The 19,426-nt window shown below is 30.7% G+C and overlaps 1 protein-coding gene across 5 annotated transcripts in view; it reads left to right on the top strand.

Moving 5' to 3' along the window:
- LOC144834835 (RNA-binding protein Musashi homolog 2-like) overlaps positions 1 to 19,426 on the top strand; it is a 112,483-nt gene that overhangs the window by 63,063 nt on the left and 29,994 nt on the right. For all 5 annotated transcript variants that reach the window (XM_078689794.1, XM_078689792.1, XM_078689795.1 and 2 more), the window contains exon 7: positions 9,511 to 9,559. In XM_078689794.1, the coding sequence (XP_078545920.1) occupies positions 9,511 to 9,559 (49 nt within the window). The remainder of the gene's footprint in view (positions 1 to 9,510; positions 9,560 to 19,426) is intronic.

Below are 19,426 nucleotides of genomic sequence, written 5' to 3' on the forward strand. Positions count from 1 at the left end.
TTTCGTTACCTGTTTCCACGGTAGCAGATGGAGTAGGATAGTTGAATTTTGATTGGTTTAAAGGTTCATAAACAAAAAATAAACCATACGATTTAGCTCGGATTGACAATTAGGAATTAATTAAAGAAAGATTTCAATAAACAACTTATGGTCGTGCATTATTAGCAATATGGTGAATTTATTTGATTTTGTCGGTGTAATAATTATATTTTTATATTAGAAATATTGGTCATGCTGCAAGATCTATTGTCAGCAGTTAACTCATCTGGACACTTGTTCCTTCCACAAAATTCGCTCCCCTTTACTATGGCGGTGACCATTGTGAATATCTGACTATATACTCCCATCGAATTAAAAAATGATATTTTTTAAGATGATATTTTGCAAAAAGTTCAAGTTCTACACCTCATTATTATGTACCAATCATTATCAATAAAAGAATAATTGATTTAAAATGTTTCTTAAAAAAAGATATTATTATTAATTTATTCATGATAACCATATTTGTAGTTATTATTTTTAATTAAGGTTAATTGACACATTATGTCCAAGCAAAGGTTATTTGATTGATGCATTTAATTGGCTGTTTATGAGTAAATTTTGACCAGCAGTATATACACACCTTCTATGTTTTTCTGTCCTGTCGTTTGACCCTAGAGGTCAATGACTTCCCAGCCCTTGGCTATTCTCTGTAGCACCTTCGCTTAATAGGAAGTGTGTGCTTTGTTGTCATGTTATATGTGTTATATTTCTATTGATTCTTATACTATGAAAGGACTTTCTCGTTTTGTGTTGGGGTCGTTAGGGTCACCACAGAGTTTATAGCGTCTCAAGTTATTAATAGCGCATAATATAACTTTGTACTTTATGTCTGTTACTAAATTGTTACTATATAATGCAACAAAATAATTATAGTATTAATTTAGCCACCTTAGTTGAATGTTACTTTCCAACCCAAAATCTTCTATTAAAATTGTAAAAATAGAGATAAAAATTTGTACTTGAGAAATAAGTGCTTTCTCATCTTGCTACGTTGAATGTGAAAAGTGTTGTCGGCTGGCCGTCTCAGTGGGCTAGTGGTAAAGTGCCTTCACATTAAGAACAAAATCTAAGTTCAAATCATGGTTTGGTCAACTTGTTTCAGATTGTTCTCTTCTTTGTACAGTTATGTTATTGCCCCTGAATTAAGGTCATTTTGAATTCTGATAAAGAATATATTATATTATGACATCAATTAGAATTAAGTTATATGGCCAGCTTACAACGTCTCCATCCTTAATAAGATGTCAGAACGAAATTATTACACAGTTAAAACGCATGATTTCATATTTTAAAATAAGAGCTTTGATAAAAGGTCGTTTTATAATGACATTTATGATTTTATGGTGATAAATTATGTTATCTGTTTTATTTCCATTACGTTCAAAATCCAAGATGAAATAGAATTGAGGGGTTTAGTAGCAACGTATTCAGAATTGCCATATCACAAGAAGAATAAGGTCAAACGTGTTAACCTTAAATGAATTATACCAATTTGTGCAATTATGACATAAAATTGTTTTCCCTTGTTTATTGTTAGTTTTGACAGATCATATTTCACAATTTTACACATCAAAATTTCTCTGGGATTTGCTTAGAATCTCATTTTGTATAATTGTTGTGATTTTAGTACTTTTGTTTTCATATTTTATATGAGTTTATTATTAGTTCTGAGACTCTGTCATTAGATTGCCTGGTACACTATAAAAAGATATCTCCTAAAACTTGATAGAATTTTGCATTCATTCATTTACATTCCTTTGTAACTAACCAATACAGTAAATGTTTCATCTGATAAATTCATTCGCTATTGTTTTTAAAAAATGTAAAAATACAATGAAATATTCCGACATATAATATTTCTATAAAAATGTTTATATCGTGTATGACCAAGTATAATCCCATCATGATCGCGTATAATCCCACCTCCTAATTTATTTGGGACACAGGACTTTAATTCCATTATAAACACAATTGTAGTATAGTAGTAGTATAATTCTACCCATAATTTTATTTAGGACATTAGACTTTATTCAATTCCTTTATAAACGCAATCCAAGTTTATAATCCCACCCTTAAATTTCCCCTACATTTCATATCCAAGCCCTATAGGACTACAGTACACCATAACAGTATATGGTAATTAATTTGCATATTCAAGGTGTGACATTTTTGCTTTCTATCACATTCGCATGGATTCTAGTGTTTTTTCTAAAGTATGATGAGTCTTCAAACATAACTATTTTAGTGAATGTCGTTTTTATATCTGATTAATATAATTGGCTGTCATTTGCAGTTTTTCTCGTAGTAATTGTTGTCGTTATAACCTTCTAGTTATGGCATGCTAATATCCACACGAGAAATAATCGTCTTCTCCGACGAGGAGGATTTTTACCGACACAACTTACGATTTGTAGCATTTTAATTTTTGCAGAAAAAAGTGATATGCCAAAGGCAATAAGATTCATTGGTCACATTAATGTATTAAGCTGTTTATATATCATTTTTCTAGAAACATTAATTTAATATTTCAATTCAATAATTCAAAAAATGTTGGTAATAGTTTGATATTAATATTTGTCATCTTAAGTGTCGAATAGTTCAGGTTGTAATCACTAATTAATTTCTCTATTCATGATGTAAATAATGTGAGTTTTATTTATTGTATCTTTAGTTCATTATTTTGGAATTTTTTTACTCTTAAAAATAATGTAGTTTGCCAACAACATTATCAATGCAAATTGATGCAATTATACAATCAGTGTAATTTTATCCAATTTGATTTGATTTATTTGCATCTTATTAAAAAGAACATGCACAGTTTATGATACAAGATTTAATATTATAAAGACAGATACAGAGATGCAGGATAGCCTTTGAAAGTCCAGATGTGGGACTTATTTCCAAAATTAAAATTAAATTGAGTCTTTGAATGAATTTAGAAACATTAACAGATAGTATTTTTTTATTCATCAATACAATATTGGATGAAGATTGAAAGAAATTGAGAACCTAGTTCACACTTACTGTAGATGATATTGTTATTTTTAAATTGTTGTCATTTTATACTAAGTAGATGAGATGCAAGTTACCTAGTTTTTCAGTAAAAGTTAAGCAATGCAGCCTGGTGTAGAATAATTAATTAGGTAATGTTATGATTGCTTTCTGAGATTACTTGATTAATTAACAGAATCATGTTATGAATGTAAGATTGAGTTGTAAAATTTGATTATAATATCAAGGACTTCACTTGAATGAATTGTAGTTGGTTGAATCATACAAACATCTGTGATGTACTAAGATTATTAGATAGATCAATTAACTTTTGTTTAACACAGAGCTTTCCAAGCATGCAGCCTACGGGCCAAATGAGGGCCTTGTGTGCCGGGAAAAAAAACCAATTTGTTCTCCCAAAAAATGAGTTCTGTACCTTTTTTTATTTGGCCATCATTTTCTGTTTTTAATGTTGTATTGTACTTTAAAGATATATTGTCCCCCTGAAAAAAAATTGTTTTTTAATGTTTTTGTTGAATATGCAATTTTATTGTGAAATAATATTTATTCACTTTGACAAAAAAAAATCACTCACAATCCTGTGCCTCTCTCCCAAAAATTGAATCAGAAAAAAATATATATAGTCGAATTACCTGGAAATCAATGTGTTTTTGGTTGAATTTACAGTTGATTTTGTCTTTTTACAAGTGAAAACATTAGTTTTTTTTTCCATCTTCAAATGCCTTTACTTATAGAATAGGACTTAACTGGCCTACATAGTGCAGGCTTACTTTATTTCATTTACAGTAAATCAAATGAACATTGAGACGACCAAGTATTTGTGTCTTGCGCCAGATTCATAGGTTGCGTTCTACATCTAAACAGTCTGCTCGACTTCACACCTAAGTGGTTAATTTTTATACCATGTTTATTTTAGCAAAGGTATCAATCGTCCGTGAAAATATTCCATGTAAACTTGAACTAAGACGCAAACTTTGCTGAACATTCCTTGTCATATATGGTAAATGATGGTAAAGTAATATGTCACTCTGTGATTTATTCAAATATCAAAAGAAATTGTGAAATTATTTAAATTCTTTATTAAGAGAAAATGATTATTTATATTTTCAATGTGAATAACTATTATGCGACATTAAAATGGCATATTCAACAAAAAGGAACAATATATCTTTAACCATATTTTTACAATGCATCAAAAATATTAAATTTGAATTTGATGTTAAAGTCTGTAGTTATTTATTATACGATAGCCTTAAATATTTGAACTTGTGTTTAAAGCTTGAATAATTTGAATTTAGCTGTGGAAAGTGTGTAATTGAAAATGATTATTCTACAACAATTTATGGATGCATGATGGCATTACTAAATTATGATATAATATTTGCGTTATAAAGATTGTTCTAATATTAGATGGTCATCAGTGATTAGTCTTAGTCATCACAGGTATAACCTGTAAATAGCGACCACATCAGGTGACACCAGACAGTATGCCATCATTTATTCTGCTCATTAGCATATCCCCCGAGGCAACGAGTACCACAGACTTTAGCAGACCAAGAGATGCATTCACACTTGATTTGCAAAATTTACCGCTTCACCAATCGCTATTCAGTTGTGCTACAGCTTGCGTTGTATAAAACTGACGAAATAATCACCTCTTGCGATGCAAATGTGGGCTTAATTAATAAATTCATATTCATTGAGGCTGGCAATTGTTCATCAGGTAGCCTGTCATGTCGTTGAAGTCGGTCAAGCATAGCTTTTAAGGTCATGAACACCATTTTGAAAATTAGGGCATTGTAGCGGCAGCTATGAATACATTAGCCAAAGTTAATCCATGTAATAAAAAACTTAATATCAAAACTGAAAAACCTTTTTGCTGGTTGACGCTAATGGAACGCTGTAAAACGCAGAGTTTAGAAATTCTAAATATCAATCAGTTCTATATCTGTTCCATATTAAAAAAATTATTATTATTTGTTGTATAATTTAGAGGACCTTTCGCCTAGATTTAGGCTAAGTGTCACCTAGAGGAGAAAGTAACAAGATTATCAGCATGTGATGTTGATACGATATCAAAATTTAAATCTAATTGCGTTTTCATCTACCATCTGTGTCGTATATAGATTTCAAATGATTATTTATAATTTCTGATATATTGCTTGTCTTTGCTTAATCATGTGTCCTGCTTGTTAATTACTTTGTTTGAAACTTGTATGCGTGTGATTAGTTAGTTTGTTTCACACTCAGCAGTAGATATTTCTACGTAAAACCCCTCATCCTTCTCCCCACCCTCTTGTATTTGGGGTTCATTCCAGGATTTGTTCCACACTCACCAGTAAAACCCCTCATCCTTCTCCCCACCCTCTTGTATTTGGGGTTCATTCCAGGATTTGTTCCACACTCACCAGTAAAACCCTTCATCCTTCTCCCCACCCTCTTGTATTTGAGGTTCATTCCAGGATTTGTTCCACACTCACCAGTAAAACCCCTCATCCTTCTCCCCACCCTCTTGTATTTGGGGTTCATTCCAGGATTTGTTCCACACTCACCAGTAAAACCCCTCATCCTTCTCCCCACCCTCTTGTATTTGGGGTTCATTCCAGGATTTGTTCCACACTCACCAGTAAAACCCCTCATCCTTCTCCCCACCCTCTTGTATTTGGGGTTCATTCCAGGATTTGTTCCACACTCACCAGTAAAACCCCTCATCCTTCTCCCCACCCTCTTGTATTTGGGGTTCATTCCAGGATTTGTTCCACACTCACCAGTAAAACCCCTCATCCTTCTCCCCACCCTCTTGTATTTGGGGTTCATTCCAGGATTTGTTCCACACTCACCAGTAAAACCCCTCATCCTTCTCCCCACCCTCTTGTATTTGGGGTTCATTCCAGGATTTGTTCCACACTCACCAGTAAAACCCCTCATCCTTCTCCCCACCCTCTTGTATTTGGGGTTCATTCCAGGATTTGTTCCACACTCACCAGTAAAACCCCTCATCCTTCTCCCCACCCTCTTGTATTTGGGGTTCATTCCAGGATTTGTTCCACACTCACCAGTAAAACCCCTCATCCTTCTCCCCACCCTCTTGTATTTGGGGTTCATTCCAGGATTTGTTCCACACTCACCAGTAAAACTCATCATCCCTTCCCTCCTCCTCCCCTGTTTTTTTTGGGTTCATTCCAGGATCTATTTGTTTCTTTCTCGTCTTGGATGAGTGATGATCCCCAATAACAACCATGTATTACATTCTTCGTAATCTAACTATGACACTTTAATTAATCCTTGTAATTCAACTCAACTAAAAATCTAAATACACTCAAGTAATCAGAGATAAACAAAGCCATGGTGATTGTAAACAAATGTATGGTTAATTGTATTAATTTTTGAATTCTGATGTACTTTCTGAAACGATCAGTTATATTGGAGTAAAGATGTCTTGGGTAAATACCTAGCGCCATGCCCAGTAATGGTAGACCTGTCAAAGTGCAATAAATAACAGGTTATTTATTTTAGTGATGATGTTTCAAATGTTATCACTTGCGTTCGTTGTTCGTCAGAAGCTAATTTAAGCAATCAAAGAATTTGTATGAACCTAGCTAATTAATTTTGGTCCTTATTTTTGTAACTATAAACCTTATTAAAATTAGCTTATGTTTGATTATGTATATTCACCAAAACTTACTTACTTAATCTCAATATAAAAGTTAAAATAGTCTAAACACTCAGAAGTTATGTTATATGATAAATTTTAAAAATTACATGCAAAATGTACCGCTTTTTTACAAATATAAACACTGTGCTGGTATGAAATAAATAAACAATTTGTGAAGTATTTGTATAGATATAAATAGTTGTATTAACAGTGTAGAATACATCAACTTCATATACGCATTTTTTCAAAGAAGTATTTTGACATTATGCTCTTTTTCATTGACTACCAATTTAATCCTTGCCCATATATAGGCAACATAGTGTAGTACACTCCTACAGCTGTACTTGTCCACTTAGCATGGTCTAAGATTAGAATAAGACTGGAATGCTTTGACATTAAACAACCAAATTCAAATTACACTGTCAACTTTACCAAGATTATTGTCTTCTTGCTAACATAGATTGACATTTGCGCCGTTCTAAAATAATCGTTGTAAATCATTTACCCCGACACATGGCTTTGTTCTTCCTTCACTTTATTACTTAAGACTAATACATACGAATTTAACAGTTGCTAGTTGTTTTTAGACAACATACTTTTTATAATTAACTGAGACCGGAAATAGAAAAATATTTGGTATGTTTACTATGTAAATTGGCTCTTAATATTTAATAGGTAATGGCATCGTCGTAGGCAACAATAAACAGTTGTTAGGACTTACGTCATATGTGAATACCACATCAAGGGATCGCACGCTTCTCTAAAGAGCACTATATAAGCTATCTTATCAAATCCAAGGTTGCATCTGGTATTCAATTAATTATATAATAATTTATTGTTACTCAAAAATATAATATCAAAAGAATGCATTTAAATTGATAACAGAAAATATAGTACTTGTTTATCACAGTATTGACTACTGTGATAAACTGTATTTTCGATTCATTTTAAATATGTATTTTAATATTTATGACAGTTAAATCATTGACAACATGGATGTATAATGTTCTTAAAAGTGACAGTGCATTTGTTCTTGAGCTATGGAGAATTTTGTACTATTTGTATTATTTTTTCCCAAATAAAAAATGAAATGAATGAATAACTAGTCTTCCCCCCCCCCCCCCCCCCAAACAACCCATACCTACATCCTTCCACCTGACCCCACTCCCTCTCCATATGATTGTGAATTCACTTCTTCTTCCCTTCCTCCTTCAGTATTCTACTTTCGAATGCCTTGACCTAGAAACAGTCTTTTATTGTAGCTAAATTGTCAAGTAATTCACGTGGATTGCAACCTCTGTTGTATGTGAATTTGCTAATGTTTTATATCGGCAACATTTTGTTCACCAGAGTAATCCATTCGGGCTGTGTTTATGGACTATTGGATTATTGTTAATTCCTGTACTCTGCATTTACTGAGAGGATCCTGAATATGTTCATTGTAATATACAGTCTTTGTATAGCCTTACGTCTGCTAGCCATATATAGAAAAGAAAGAAATAGTACAAACATTTTAAGTACATACTAAACATGCAGTAGAACCTTTGGGACACCTATTCAGGAGACACACCTATTCAAAGGAGACACCTCTATTCAGGGGGACACCCTAAACGAACAATTTCTTGGAGTATTGCAAACTCCCGCAAACCTGAAAAAAAACACATAGTAAACGAACCAACATAAAAGTGTACAATTCACTTGGTGTGTCAGTTTTTAAGTACTTATTTTTGGGGTAAAACATCATTTTTTGGTTAAAAATGATTGATAAACCCCGCAAGATGATATACAGGGATAAAAAAGTGAACTGAAAAAGAGATATTACGTGAGAAAGGAGAACCAAATATGTAAAAATAAGTTTAGATCTAAATTTTATAATTAACTTCCCTGTTTAGATAAATAGATCTTCTGATATGATGGTTTGTTTTACCATCTACTAATACCTTTATGGTTTGACAGACATGTGATGGACAGAAACAGGAACCAAATTAATTTAATATAAGTCCTTATCAGTTTAAATCAGTTAATTATTGTCGGGTAACATTTCTGTTTAAACATGCCCAAGCGGAACCGCTATTTACTTTGTAAATTAAAAGTTGGATAGGATATAATATAGTGTGATATTCAATCAGACGTTTTTGCATTGGTTAGGTGAATTACCTATCAGTAGGTCTGGTAAATTGGTTGAGTGGATAGGGTGAATTCCTATCAGTAGGCCTGGTAAATTGGTTGAATGGATATGGTGAATTACCTATCAGTTAGGCCTGGTAGACCCTTAATAAACCCACTTGGGACACCTTACTTTCCTTGATAAATTATGATTTGAAAAACAATAAAAATGTTCTACATACATTTAAATAATTAATAGGTAGTAGTCAGCCTCTTATTATTAATTGGAACGCTGAAGGCAACAGTAATATTATTATATTGGTCCAATTCTTTAGGAAATCAAATCAAAGTTGTATTAATGTATATTGATCTGAGAAACAGTTAATAAATTTACATTGATAAGAACATTTGTTTTGAATAACAAGGTGGGAAATAATATAATTTATTGTAATATTTGATTTATTTTAAGATTTTTATTTCAACAAAGAGTTTAAACATGATTTTGTTTCAGTTTTATATTTAAAATATTTGTTTTATACTCCTAACGAAACGTTGGCATTTGTGAGAAGATTTACTGATGTATTTTGTTCACAATTATGCACTTTTTTTTTTTTTTACTTTATTTTTATTGTTTAATCTTTGCATTTTTAATTTTTTATGTTATTAATAATTCTTTCAATTTGCTGTCATTGCAGGTAGAGGACGCTATGTTAATGATAGATAAAACGACCAACAGACACAGAGGTAGGTCAAATAGTAATTACGATTATTATTAATGATAAACAACACCGTTAACTCTCAAAACGTGATACCGTTGACTGGCCCAAAAGGTCTGCTTTCCCGTCTTGTCTTGATATTTTGCTATGTACAGTCAACTTACCCAATGCCAGATTCTCTAGAAACTGAAAACTCTCCCAAAACCATTTCTCCCAAATTATTTTTGTCGTTAAATTCACATTCTGAAGAAAAAAGAAGAAAACCAGCCCAAAGTTGTCCAGGATTCAGATAGTGGTGCTGTATTATATTAGAATAAAGAAGGCTTCCATTACTCATTAGTGAGAATATTAAATATTACTACATATAATATTTTTTTTTATTATACTGGCCCACTTAAGACACTCGGCCCATGACAGGAATAAATGGCGCAAAATAGCAGAATGTACTATGTATAATAATGATAAAGCTTGTTAATATATTTATATTATTGATAAAAATACATAAACCATCAAAATAAATATCAAAGAATAAGTTACGATGTTGACAAAAATAAATTAGCTCTGGTTACTCTTTGGTATTAAAGGATAGGAGTAAATTACATTCAATATTATTATTGTCACTATCAGTAAAATTACACCTGGATCCCATAGTATTATACTTTGATTAAACCATTCCCCACGGAAGAGTCGTTAATTTTTAGTTGCTCAATATAATAATTAGATTTCTATATCACAAAAGATTTAGCTTAAAGTTAGGATTCAAAATGGATCTTCTAAATCTTTGAATCATAGCATCATATAGGTCGTACACAACCTTATAGTAGTGACGTGTTCTCAAGATATCTTCAAAAACTATATTTATGTATTGTATTACAGTCAGCACATTTGTAGTACATTTGCATGTTTTAAAATAATTGTTGAAAGCGATCAAACAACATACAAACAGGCAGAATCCTATTTTATTATTTTTGTTCTATATCTTTTATTGCCCCATTTTGTTCTACGCCAATAATATAACAATTTCCAGAATTGTTTAAAACTTCTTTTTATTGTGTGCATTGTATCTGCTGAATGCCATTATGATATAGATCATTTAACGGCGTCATTTTTGTTTTATTTGAGCTGCTTTTTTGTACATTGATTCTTAGACAATGAATGCTGGGATAGCAAGCTGTTTCACTCAATACCATACTGTGATTCTTATAGCGTGCATAATATTCAAAACAATGCCACGTTGCATATAATATATTCTAAGTTAGAGATACATTGTGTATTGCAATTAAGCATAGGAAAAACATGGATTTACTTGTGTATGATTGAGATGACCAACGGGCCATTCTCAGATGACCCAGCCTAGAATTCTCACCCTGTGTCTGACACTATTTTGCAGACATTGGACATATATTTTTCATGGCTTAAATAGTGATTACTGCAGTAAAGAATAGTAGGCACACTATCAGTGATGACCAAAGGGCAATTCTCAGATGTCCCAGCCTAGAATTCTCAAACTGTGTCTGACACTATTTTGCAGACATTGGACGTATATTTTCCATGGCTTAAATAGTTATTACTGCAGTAAAGAATAGTAGGCACACTATCAGTGATGACCAAAGGGCAATTCTCAGATGTCCCAGCCTAGAATTCTCAAACTGTGTCTGACACAATTTTACAGACATTGGACGTATATTTTCCATGGCTTAAATAGTGATTACTGCAGTAAAGAATAGTAGGCACACAATCAGTGATGACCAAAGGACAATTCTCAGATGTCCCAGCCTAGAATTCTCAAACTGTGTCTGACACTATTTTACAGACATTGGACGTATATTTTCCATGGCTTTAAATAGTGATTACTGCAGTAAAGAATAGTAGGCACACAATGTCATTAAATTCATAATTACATTACTTATTTATCTTGTCCTAATCACAGTGTGTATAATGAATATTTTACATCCCACTCTACTTAATGTTAGAATATATAATATGCCTATAATAATAGTTCAAGAAAAAAGTGCACTTAGGATGTCACTACAACTCCAGCGATATTATACTAAAAGCTATCCATCATACAGTATACATTATGTTCTATAATTGTCATAATTGTTACCAAGAAAAGTATTTAATTTGCATTAATGCATTGCAAAAATAAAATGAGGAACTAATTGGACATCTGCCCTGAACATTAGTTTGAAACGCAATATGTAAAAGATCTTAATAAACTCTAAAAATGTTTGAAGGAAAACCAAATTGGTGGAATTTTTAAGTAGGTCCTACATGGGCCGATATGAAAATGTGTTTTTTGTCTTGTAAGATATGATAAAGGGGTTTTATTATCTCAATGTAGTTTAAAAATAACATTTGTACATCAGAAACGGTAATTCTGTGATAAAAAGAATTGCTTTTGAGTGAGCTGTCAGAACTGACCTTAGAAGTTGGCTCTTCAAATTAGCATAAATGAACGCGTAAGTAACAGAATGACTCGGTAATGAAACAAATACAAAATGCAATATAACTAACTTCGTTCCGTGTCGTCCTACTAAGATGCTTCATTATGGATTTATCAGTCCAACGAATTGATCATAATTTGTCGCGTCCAATCACAAACACGGACTTGTGTGATTGACGTTTTAAATCTGGAATTGCCGTCGAGAAGGCTACGTAGTATTCTGATTTTGACGTGAAATATTATACCAACATAATGAACACAAAATAAGTGAGATGGCTATATTAGTAGGCTTCTAATACTTTGTTTGTTCTCTTGTAATTAAAAATAAATTAAATACCATTTGATGTTGTATTGGTCTACTGTTGCAAAACAATAATTTGTAACATAACAACTAATTAGTAAACAATTAATTAAAACTAAACTAAATACCATTGATGTTGTATTAGTTATTGCAGAAACAACAGTCGATTTGCAACATAACAACTAATTAGTAAACAGAGGGAGGTAGAACAATCGTTATAAGACCTCTTTTAATTAAAACTAAACTAAATACCATTGATGTTGTATTAGTTATTGCAGAAACAACAGTCGATTTGCAACATAACAACTAATTAGTAAACAGAGGGAGGTAGAACAATCATTGTAAGATCTTTTTATCAAGTATGATAAAAAGATCTTTACAATTATTACTAGCAGCATTTTTTTATTGTGCCAAAAAAACAATTATGTGATATTTAATTGACTCGTAATGTACTTTCTTTTGTCATTTTATGTTTATTTCACTTTCATACATAAAATTGTTTTATTTTGTCATTCTGGAATTAGACAAACAGATAATTGTATTGTACTTTGCTTATCTTATTGATCAAGGATGGTACTTGGAAAATAAGGATTGATGTTTGTATTTTAATATAAGATTGTTACGTTAATATGCAAATGTTACTAGACTTATATATTAAGATAAAACCAGGGAAGAGTTAATTTAACTCTTCCCTGATAAAACAGATAAAAAATATTTGGGATATAAAGCAAATGTTAAGCATACATCTTGAATTATTCCTAAATATCTGCAATATATTATTTATTGAAACAAACCATGTATAAAGGATTATTATATTTTTACTCGTTTTTTGTATTTTATTTAATTTTGTATAAAACAAATTAATTTGATAGTATTATTACTGCCACAAAGTAATAGTAATAGTAATAGTACGAAACAGCAGAATCTAAAAGAATTTACAAAAATGAAAATAAATTAAAACACACAAGTTAATTTTTTTATTTATTTTGGTATATAACATAGATATCCAATGTGTAAAAAAATCAGAAAACAAATTTTATATACAGAAATTGCTAAACTGCACATGAAAATCAAAATAAAATGAAGAATATGTTAAATATAGCATTTGTTTAATAATACGTGTGATTCGGGTTTATAAGAAATTGTTAAAACACACTTAAGATACAACATGCAATTATACAAAATGATATTATGTAATCAAACAATGCATCTAAGTGCTTCTTATTACAATCTCATTAAATTCACAGAGGATCTCTACCACAAAGACAATCATTGTAATAATGTCATGCTGTCACTTTAAGGAACAAATCAGAAATGTTCTCCATGTCTGTCTACACTATCAAACTGTATGTGCCAACAAAATTGGATGTACCCATATATGGACATGATGATGTCATATCAATACCATATTTGGGCATATCACTACCATATTTGGGCACATCACACTTTTTTTGTCAAACTAGTTTGATAGTGTAGACAGAGCTTTATACAAACTTCATAATTAGGCATATTCCTAACTATGAATGCATAGTTATTCATATTCATATAATAATACATAATCCATATTCATAATTATGCATATTCATAATACATATTCATAATAATTCATAATCCATATTCATAATCCATATTCATAATTATGCATATTCATAATAAATATTCATAATACATAATCCATATTCATAATTATCCATATTCATAATTATTCAAATTATGTTCATAAATAGATGGATATGTGCAAAACACTTTTTTTAATCTACAAAAAAAAACCTTCATACACATTTTAGGAAATAACTGTAAAATTGTCTTTCTATTAATATTCAAGCTGTAATTTAAATAATTGGATGCAAATCAATTCTATAGTCATCTATTTTCATCTCTATATAAATGTAATTTTCAAGCGAAATTATAAAACAATTTTTCAAAAAAGCAAAATTTATCCGGACATGTCATTATTGATTTATTTCTAACAAGGTGGCATTTATTTCTTGAAAGTTTCAATCATTTATTTATCCTATACTGTCTTTCTCTCATCATCCATGGCTGACATACATTATGAATCTTCTTACTGCTTTGAATTTTGTCTCTTCATCTCAAACCTTTCTTTACTCTACTCTGCTGTCAGTGATGTAGCCATAAGAAATTAAGTGGTGCGGTTTTTGCAAGAAAAGGGAACAATCTCTGTTCAAGCCACTGGGTTGTCAAAGACCTCTGTGAAAAAGTGGTCAGGTCGAAACCTTACCAACCAAACTGGCAGTATTTAGATAAATTTTGCTTTCATCATTGGAATTTTTGTATTTTCTTTGTTTATAATCTGTTAATTTTCTTTCTAATGGTAGATAACAAGTATAAAACAATGCTGTTTAATATGGTTAATTTTAAAAGTAATTATTTCTATTAGTTTGTTAATTTTAAAGTTCTTATGAGAAAAGTAACTTATAAAATCAAAAAATATAAATTTAATGCCAACATTGTGTGTAAAGGAACACCTCCTATTAATACCTGCCTTCATCTTAGAGTAAAGCAACAAATATTTTATTAAATACCATATCAATATATAGATATATACCACATTTATAGAAACTTGTCATGATGTCTAAAATAAAAACAAAATTAATTTGGTTGAAGAATCTTCCAATAATTGTCAAGAATTGCCAAAAGTGTAGTTTGGGATGGACTTAATCACATCACCTGATTAAAAATAATTCTCTTATGAATAACTGTTTTATCATACTTATATGCAAATTGTCTTTAGGCCCTTAACATTCCATCTAAAACAAAGGAAATCTTTGCATGCCTCCATTTTTGGTTTCACATTACATCTGATACATCATTAGAATTTCTACTTTGTTTGTGTTTTGCTTATCTGCAGTTTTGACCAGGAAGTTTGTCAGTGAAATGAGATGAATCCATTTTTAATGATTTGTAAATGTTGACCTATTACCTGTTTTGAAGTGGTGTGAAGTTGCCTTTTGTTAGAAGATAATAAACAAATAAATTTAAATGCTGGATATGTTTCAGTATCTTTGAACCATAACTTTGTTTTCCTTGTTTGATGAAATCTAGAACAAAGAAAGTTTGAAGAATGAAAGTTAAAGAAGTTAGATTCATCGTAAACTTGAGTAGTTTGGACTTCTCCCTTGGTTCTCCTGTAGATTTCTTTCTTGTGACTGCTTTGTGGCAAAAATCTTTAAGAGAATTCATTTAAATAACATATAATTTACAGCAATATGTGTTCAAAATTGCATGTAGTGAAAAATGTATCCAGTTTTTATGACTCTAAGCAACATAAAGAAATATAAAAATAAAAAAACTTTATTAAATAGTAATAATTTTTTTCAATTTATTATTTTATATTATCTAAAATTAGTTGTCACCAAATGCAACCAAGATTGATGCAATTTTTAGAATATTATTCTGATCCATATCATATTTTTTTACATTGTTTGCCAGTTATTCAGAGATAATTTATATCAAATCAAATATACCACCAAAAATTGTCAGGCATTTGATGAATATGCAAACTGCCTTAAAATACCGTGACATGTTTCAAGAACACTATTCTCATCATCAGAGCTGAAATCAACACCTATTTTCAGAGATATCAGTAAATATTGTTTGAAAATCTGTTTTAGAGAATATTTCTAGATAATATATTTCTAATTTATAATATGATCACGTATATCCATACAAACATGGTGTGAAAACATGCATTGATGTCGTTAATGTGGTATATTAATCATTGTCTATTCATTAATGTTCTACTCCTGGTCATAAATAAATTATAATATTAAATATCATTCATAACACTCAATTAACAAAGCTACGATGAATATTAACTACATTTTGGAGGACCAGAATTTTATTTTGTTACTGTGTTCATGTATCCATTTAGCATCTTTACTGCAGAATATCACTTTATTTATTTTTGTTTTATTTATTTTTCTCTTTATTGTGAAGACACCTTCTGAATCATGATACTGATATCACTAGTGGATCACATAAACTGGGCGGTTTAGAGTTTTTTTAAAAATATTTATTTAGAATTTATATTTTATATTATTTTCTACATACTTGATCCAAAGTACTTGATCCAAAAGTGCTTGATACAAAAAATAGCAAAAAATATTTCTTTAGTTTTGTTTATATTTTTGGAAGGTGGAATGGAAATAAAGCTAATTAAATGTTTTCTTTAAGTAGGTTATAGGTAGTTAATATCTTTAATTTTCTAATATTTTATCTAGATCTACAACATTAAAACATTACATCTTGCCGAAAATATTTGTAATAACCTTTTAAGTAAGGGAATCGATTTAAAACCTTTATCAATTTCAATAGAAGGTTGATTGAACCGTAATATAAAGATGAAATTTAGATTAATTACTGTTAATATACCTAGATATTAATTGATTTTATATACTTTTTCATAGTAATGTATTTATTATTATATGGTATGAAGACTTATTGATTTTGTTGTGGGAAATTTGAAGCTAGAAGGCAAACTAATTTTCAATTTTTATATTAAAATATTATACTTTTATAGTCATAATACAGGCAAGATTGTATTAGAATATTAAAAATATTGATAATATTTTTTTTGGTTCCAAAAAAATTCATAATTTACAAAGAGGCAATATAGTAGACTCTTACTCCATCACTGCTATAAACTCCATCAGGGTCAGACATTGTGTAGTAGACGACACAATTTAGATGTGAAAAAATGTGGGTGTACAATTTTAGATGTAAAACAGCATAGCATTGTGGGTCAGAGAGTGAATTTTGTAGCAGACGACGCAATTTTAGATGTAACACAGCAGAGAGTGAATTTTGTAGCAGACGACGCAATTTTAAATGTAACACAGCAGAGAGTGAATTCTAGCATGCAATGTTAGATGCAAAACAGCATTGTGGGTTGGATAGTGAATTTTGTAGCAGACGACGCAATTTTAAATGTAACACTGTAGAGAGTGAATTTTGTAGCAGACGATGCAATTTTAAATGTAACACAGCAGAGAGTGAATTCTAGCATGCAATGTTAGATGCAAAACAGCATTGTGGGTTGGATAGTGAATTTTGTAGCAGACGACGCAATTTTAAATGTAACACTGTAGAGAGTGAATTTTGTAGCAGACGATGCAATTTTAGATGTAACACAGCAGAGAGTGAATTTTGTAGCAGACGACGTGGTTTGCAGATGTTATCGTTTTGCACTGTAGGTTGTGCATTGAGCTCTGCACTTAAAGTAATGTTCGTTGTAGCTTATTGCTGCTCTGAGGCCTAGAGCTATATGTAACAGTTCCTCATTAATACAGTGCTGTTAAGAACATGTGTTTTTAGAGGATATATGTACTGGAAAATGAAGAAAGACTAAAATAATTGATAGAAATTAAAAATGATATGTTAGTATAGTATTAAGTCATTTTCATTGCAACAAGAACATAGAAATTGATTCCTGCGATGTCTGCAATTATATACTACTTTGCGTGAAAGATCCATTATTTCAATGAACGACGGCACATACAATGAATCTCTGTAATTGTTTTTGAATTGAAGATTTCAACAATCGATTCAAAAAGCACTCTTGTGTATAAAATTAGCTCATAGCTGTTTTAATTACGCAATGGTATAGTGCTTTTTGCAGTCTCATTATTTGACCCATTTAGACTTTTTTTTCATTATTTTTAATTATCTAGAGTAAAGGAAAATGATTCTGTGTTTATTTTTGGTATTACTTTCTATTAGATCATGCTTTCAATTATAAATCATATTATCATTAAGTCTTTCATACTGTTAAAATTATGTTAATATAATGAATATTAATTTTATAATAAATAGTGTAGCAGTCAGTAAGATGATTTTAATTCCATTTTGAACACAGATTAACAAAAAGTTGGATTGGACAACTCTTTCTTGTTTGTATTACTTTTACCTAGCTGTGTTATATGGTTAAAAATGTTCTGGCATATGAAATGATTTGAACACATGAATTTAAAAAAGGCAGGGGTCTTTGTCGCCACTTTTACTTTAAGTGAGATCCAAAAATAGTAGAATAATGATGGATTAGTTAGCAATACCTGCAATACTTAGGCAAATGTTGACTTGTGCTAATTGTTTGTACATGAGATGCCTTTATGGCCGTGACAATGCAAAATACAGTGCAGTACCTCATAGCTTCGTTTGCTGTTTGCCAACGAGTGGCAGCCATGTTTGTTGAAGAGTAGCGGCCATGTTTGATGTACGTGACATGGAGTGCTTGTACACCTCTGATTTCTCTTCAAAATCAAACATAATGGAAGTTTTCGTTGATGGATTATTTTTAATTCAAAGCTGAGAATCGACAAAAAATCAATTTCCGGAAAATGTCTTTTACAGTAAAAGATTATTAATAGTATCTTTATTATTCATATTTTGAAATAATAAGATTGGCATACCAAAGGGATTTGAACCTGTCACCTTCGGCATACTTTTGATGTGCTCTACTTTTATACCCTACTTCTTTTTTAATGTTTTTTCTGATTGTTTTTGGAATTTCTAGTTTTTTTATGAAAAAGGAGGAGATGTTTTTGGAAATATCGTCAACCTTGGAAAATATATTTTTATTTCCATTAGATCTAGGTTCACATTTGACTTTTGTATCATTGATATTGACAATATACCCATATCGAGTCCTCCTTGATCTGGCATTATTGCTTTAATGACAGTCGCCCTCATTTGAATAGCAGCATCGTAAAAATCATCTCCTTATTTTAGACACTTTCCAACAGTATTATCATTTGCTGTTTTATTGTTATTATTTATTTTATTATTTTCCTATTTTAATATTCTATTTTTATAGTTATTAAAAATGAATGTGCATCAGATTGAAATTTAGCCTTCGTTTCATCTTTTCAAATTCCTTGCTAATCAATATATTTACATTGCTTAGAAAACTTCATTTGTTTTCCTGTGTCCGTCATTAAACCCTCTCTCAGATTTTCTAACATGTGTTGCAACGACACGCAAATAATGGACTTTGCAATTGTCCAACATTCTTGCGAGAGCACGGATCAATTGTTGTGTCCATCGCAAAGTGCTACAAAAACCGATATTTCTTGATTTGTTTGTTTAACGCTGTTTCAATAATGCGTAGTAAATGAATGGTCATCTTA

The sequence above is a fragment of the Antedon bifida genome, chromosome 2 (assembly GCF_963402885.1).
Source record: "Antedon bifida chromosome 2, ecAntBifi1.1, whole genome shotgun sequence".
In the NCBI taxonomy this organism is placed as follows: domain Eukaryota; kingdom Metazoa; phylum Echinodermata; class Crinoidea; order Comatulida; family Antedonidae; genus Antedon; species Antedon bifida.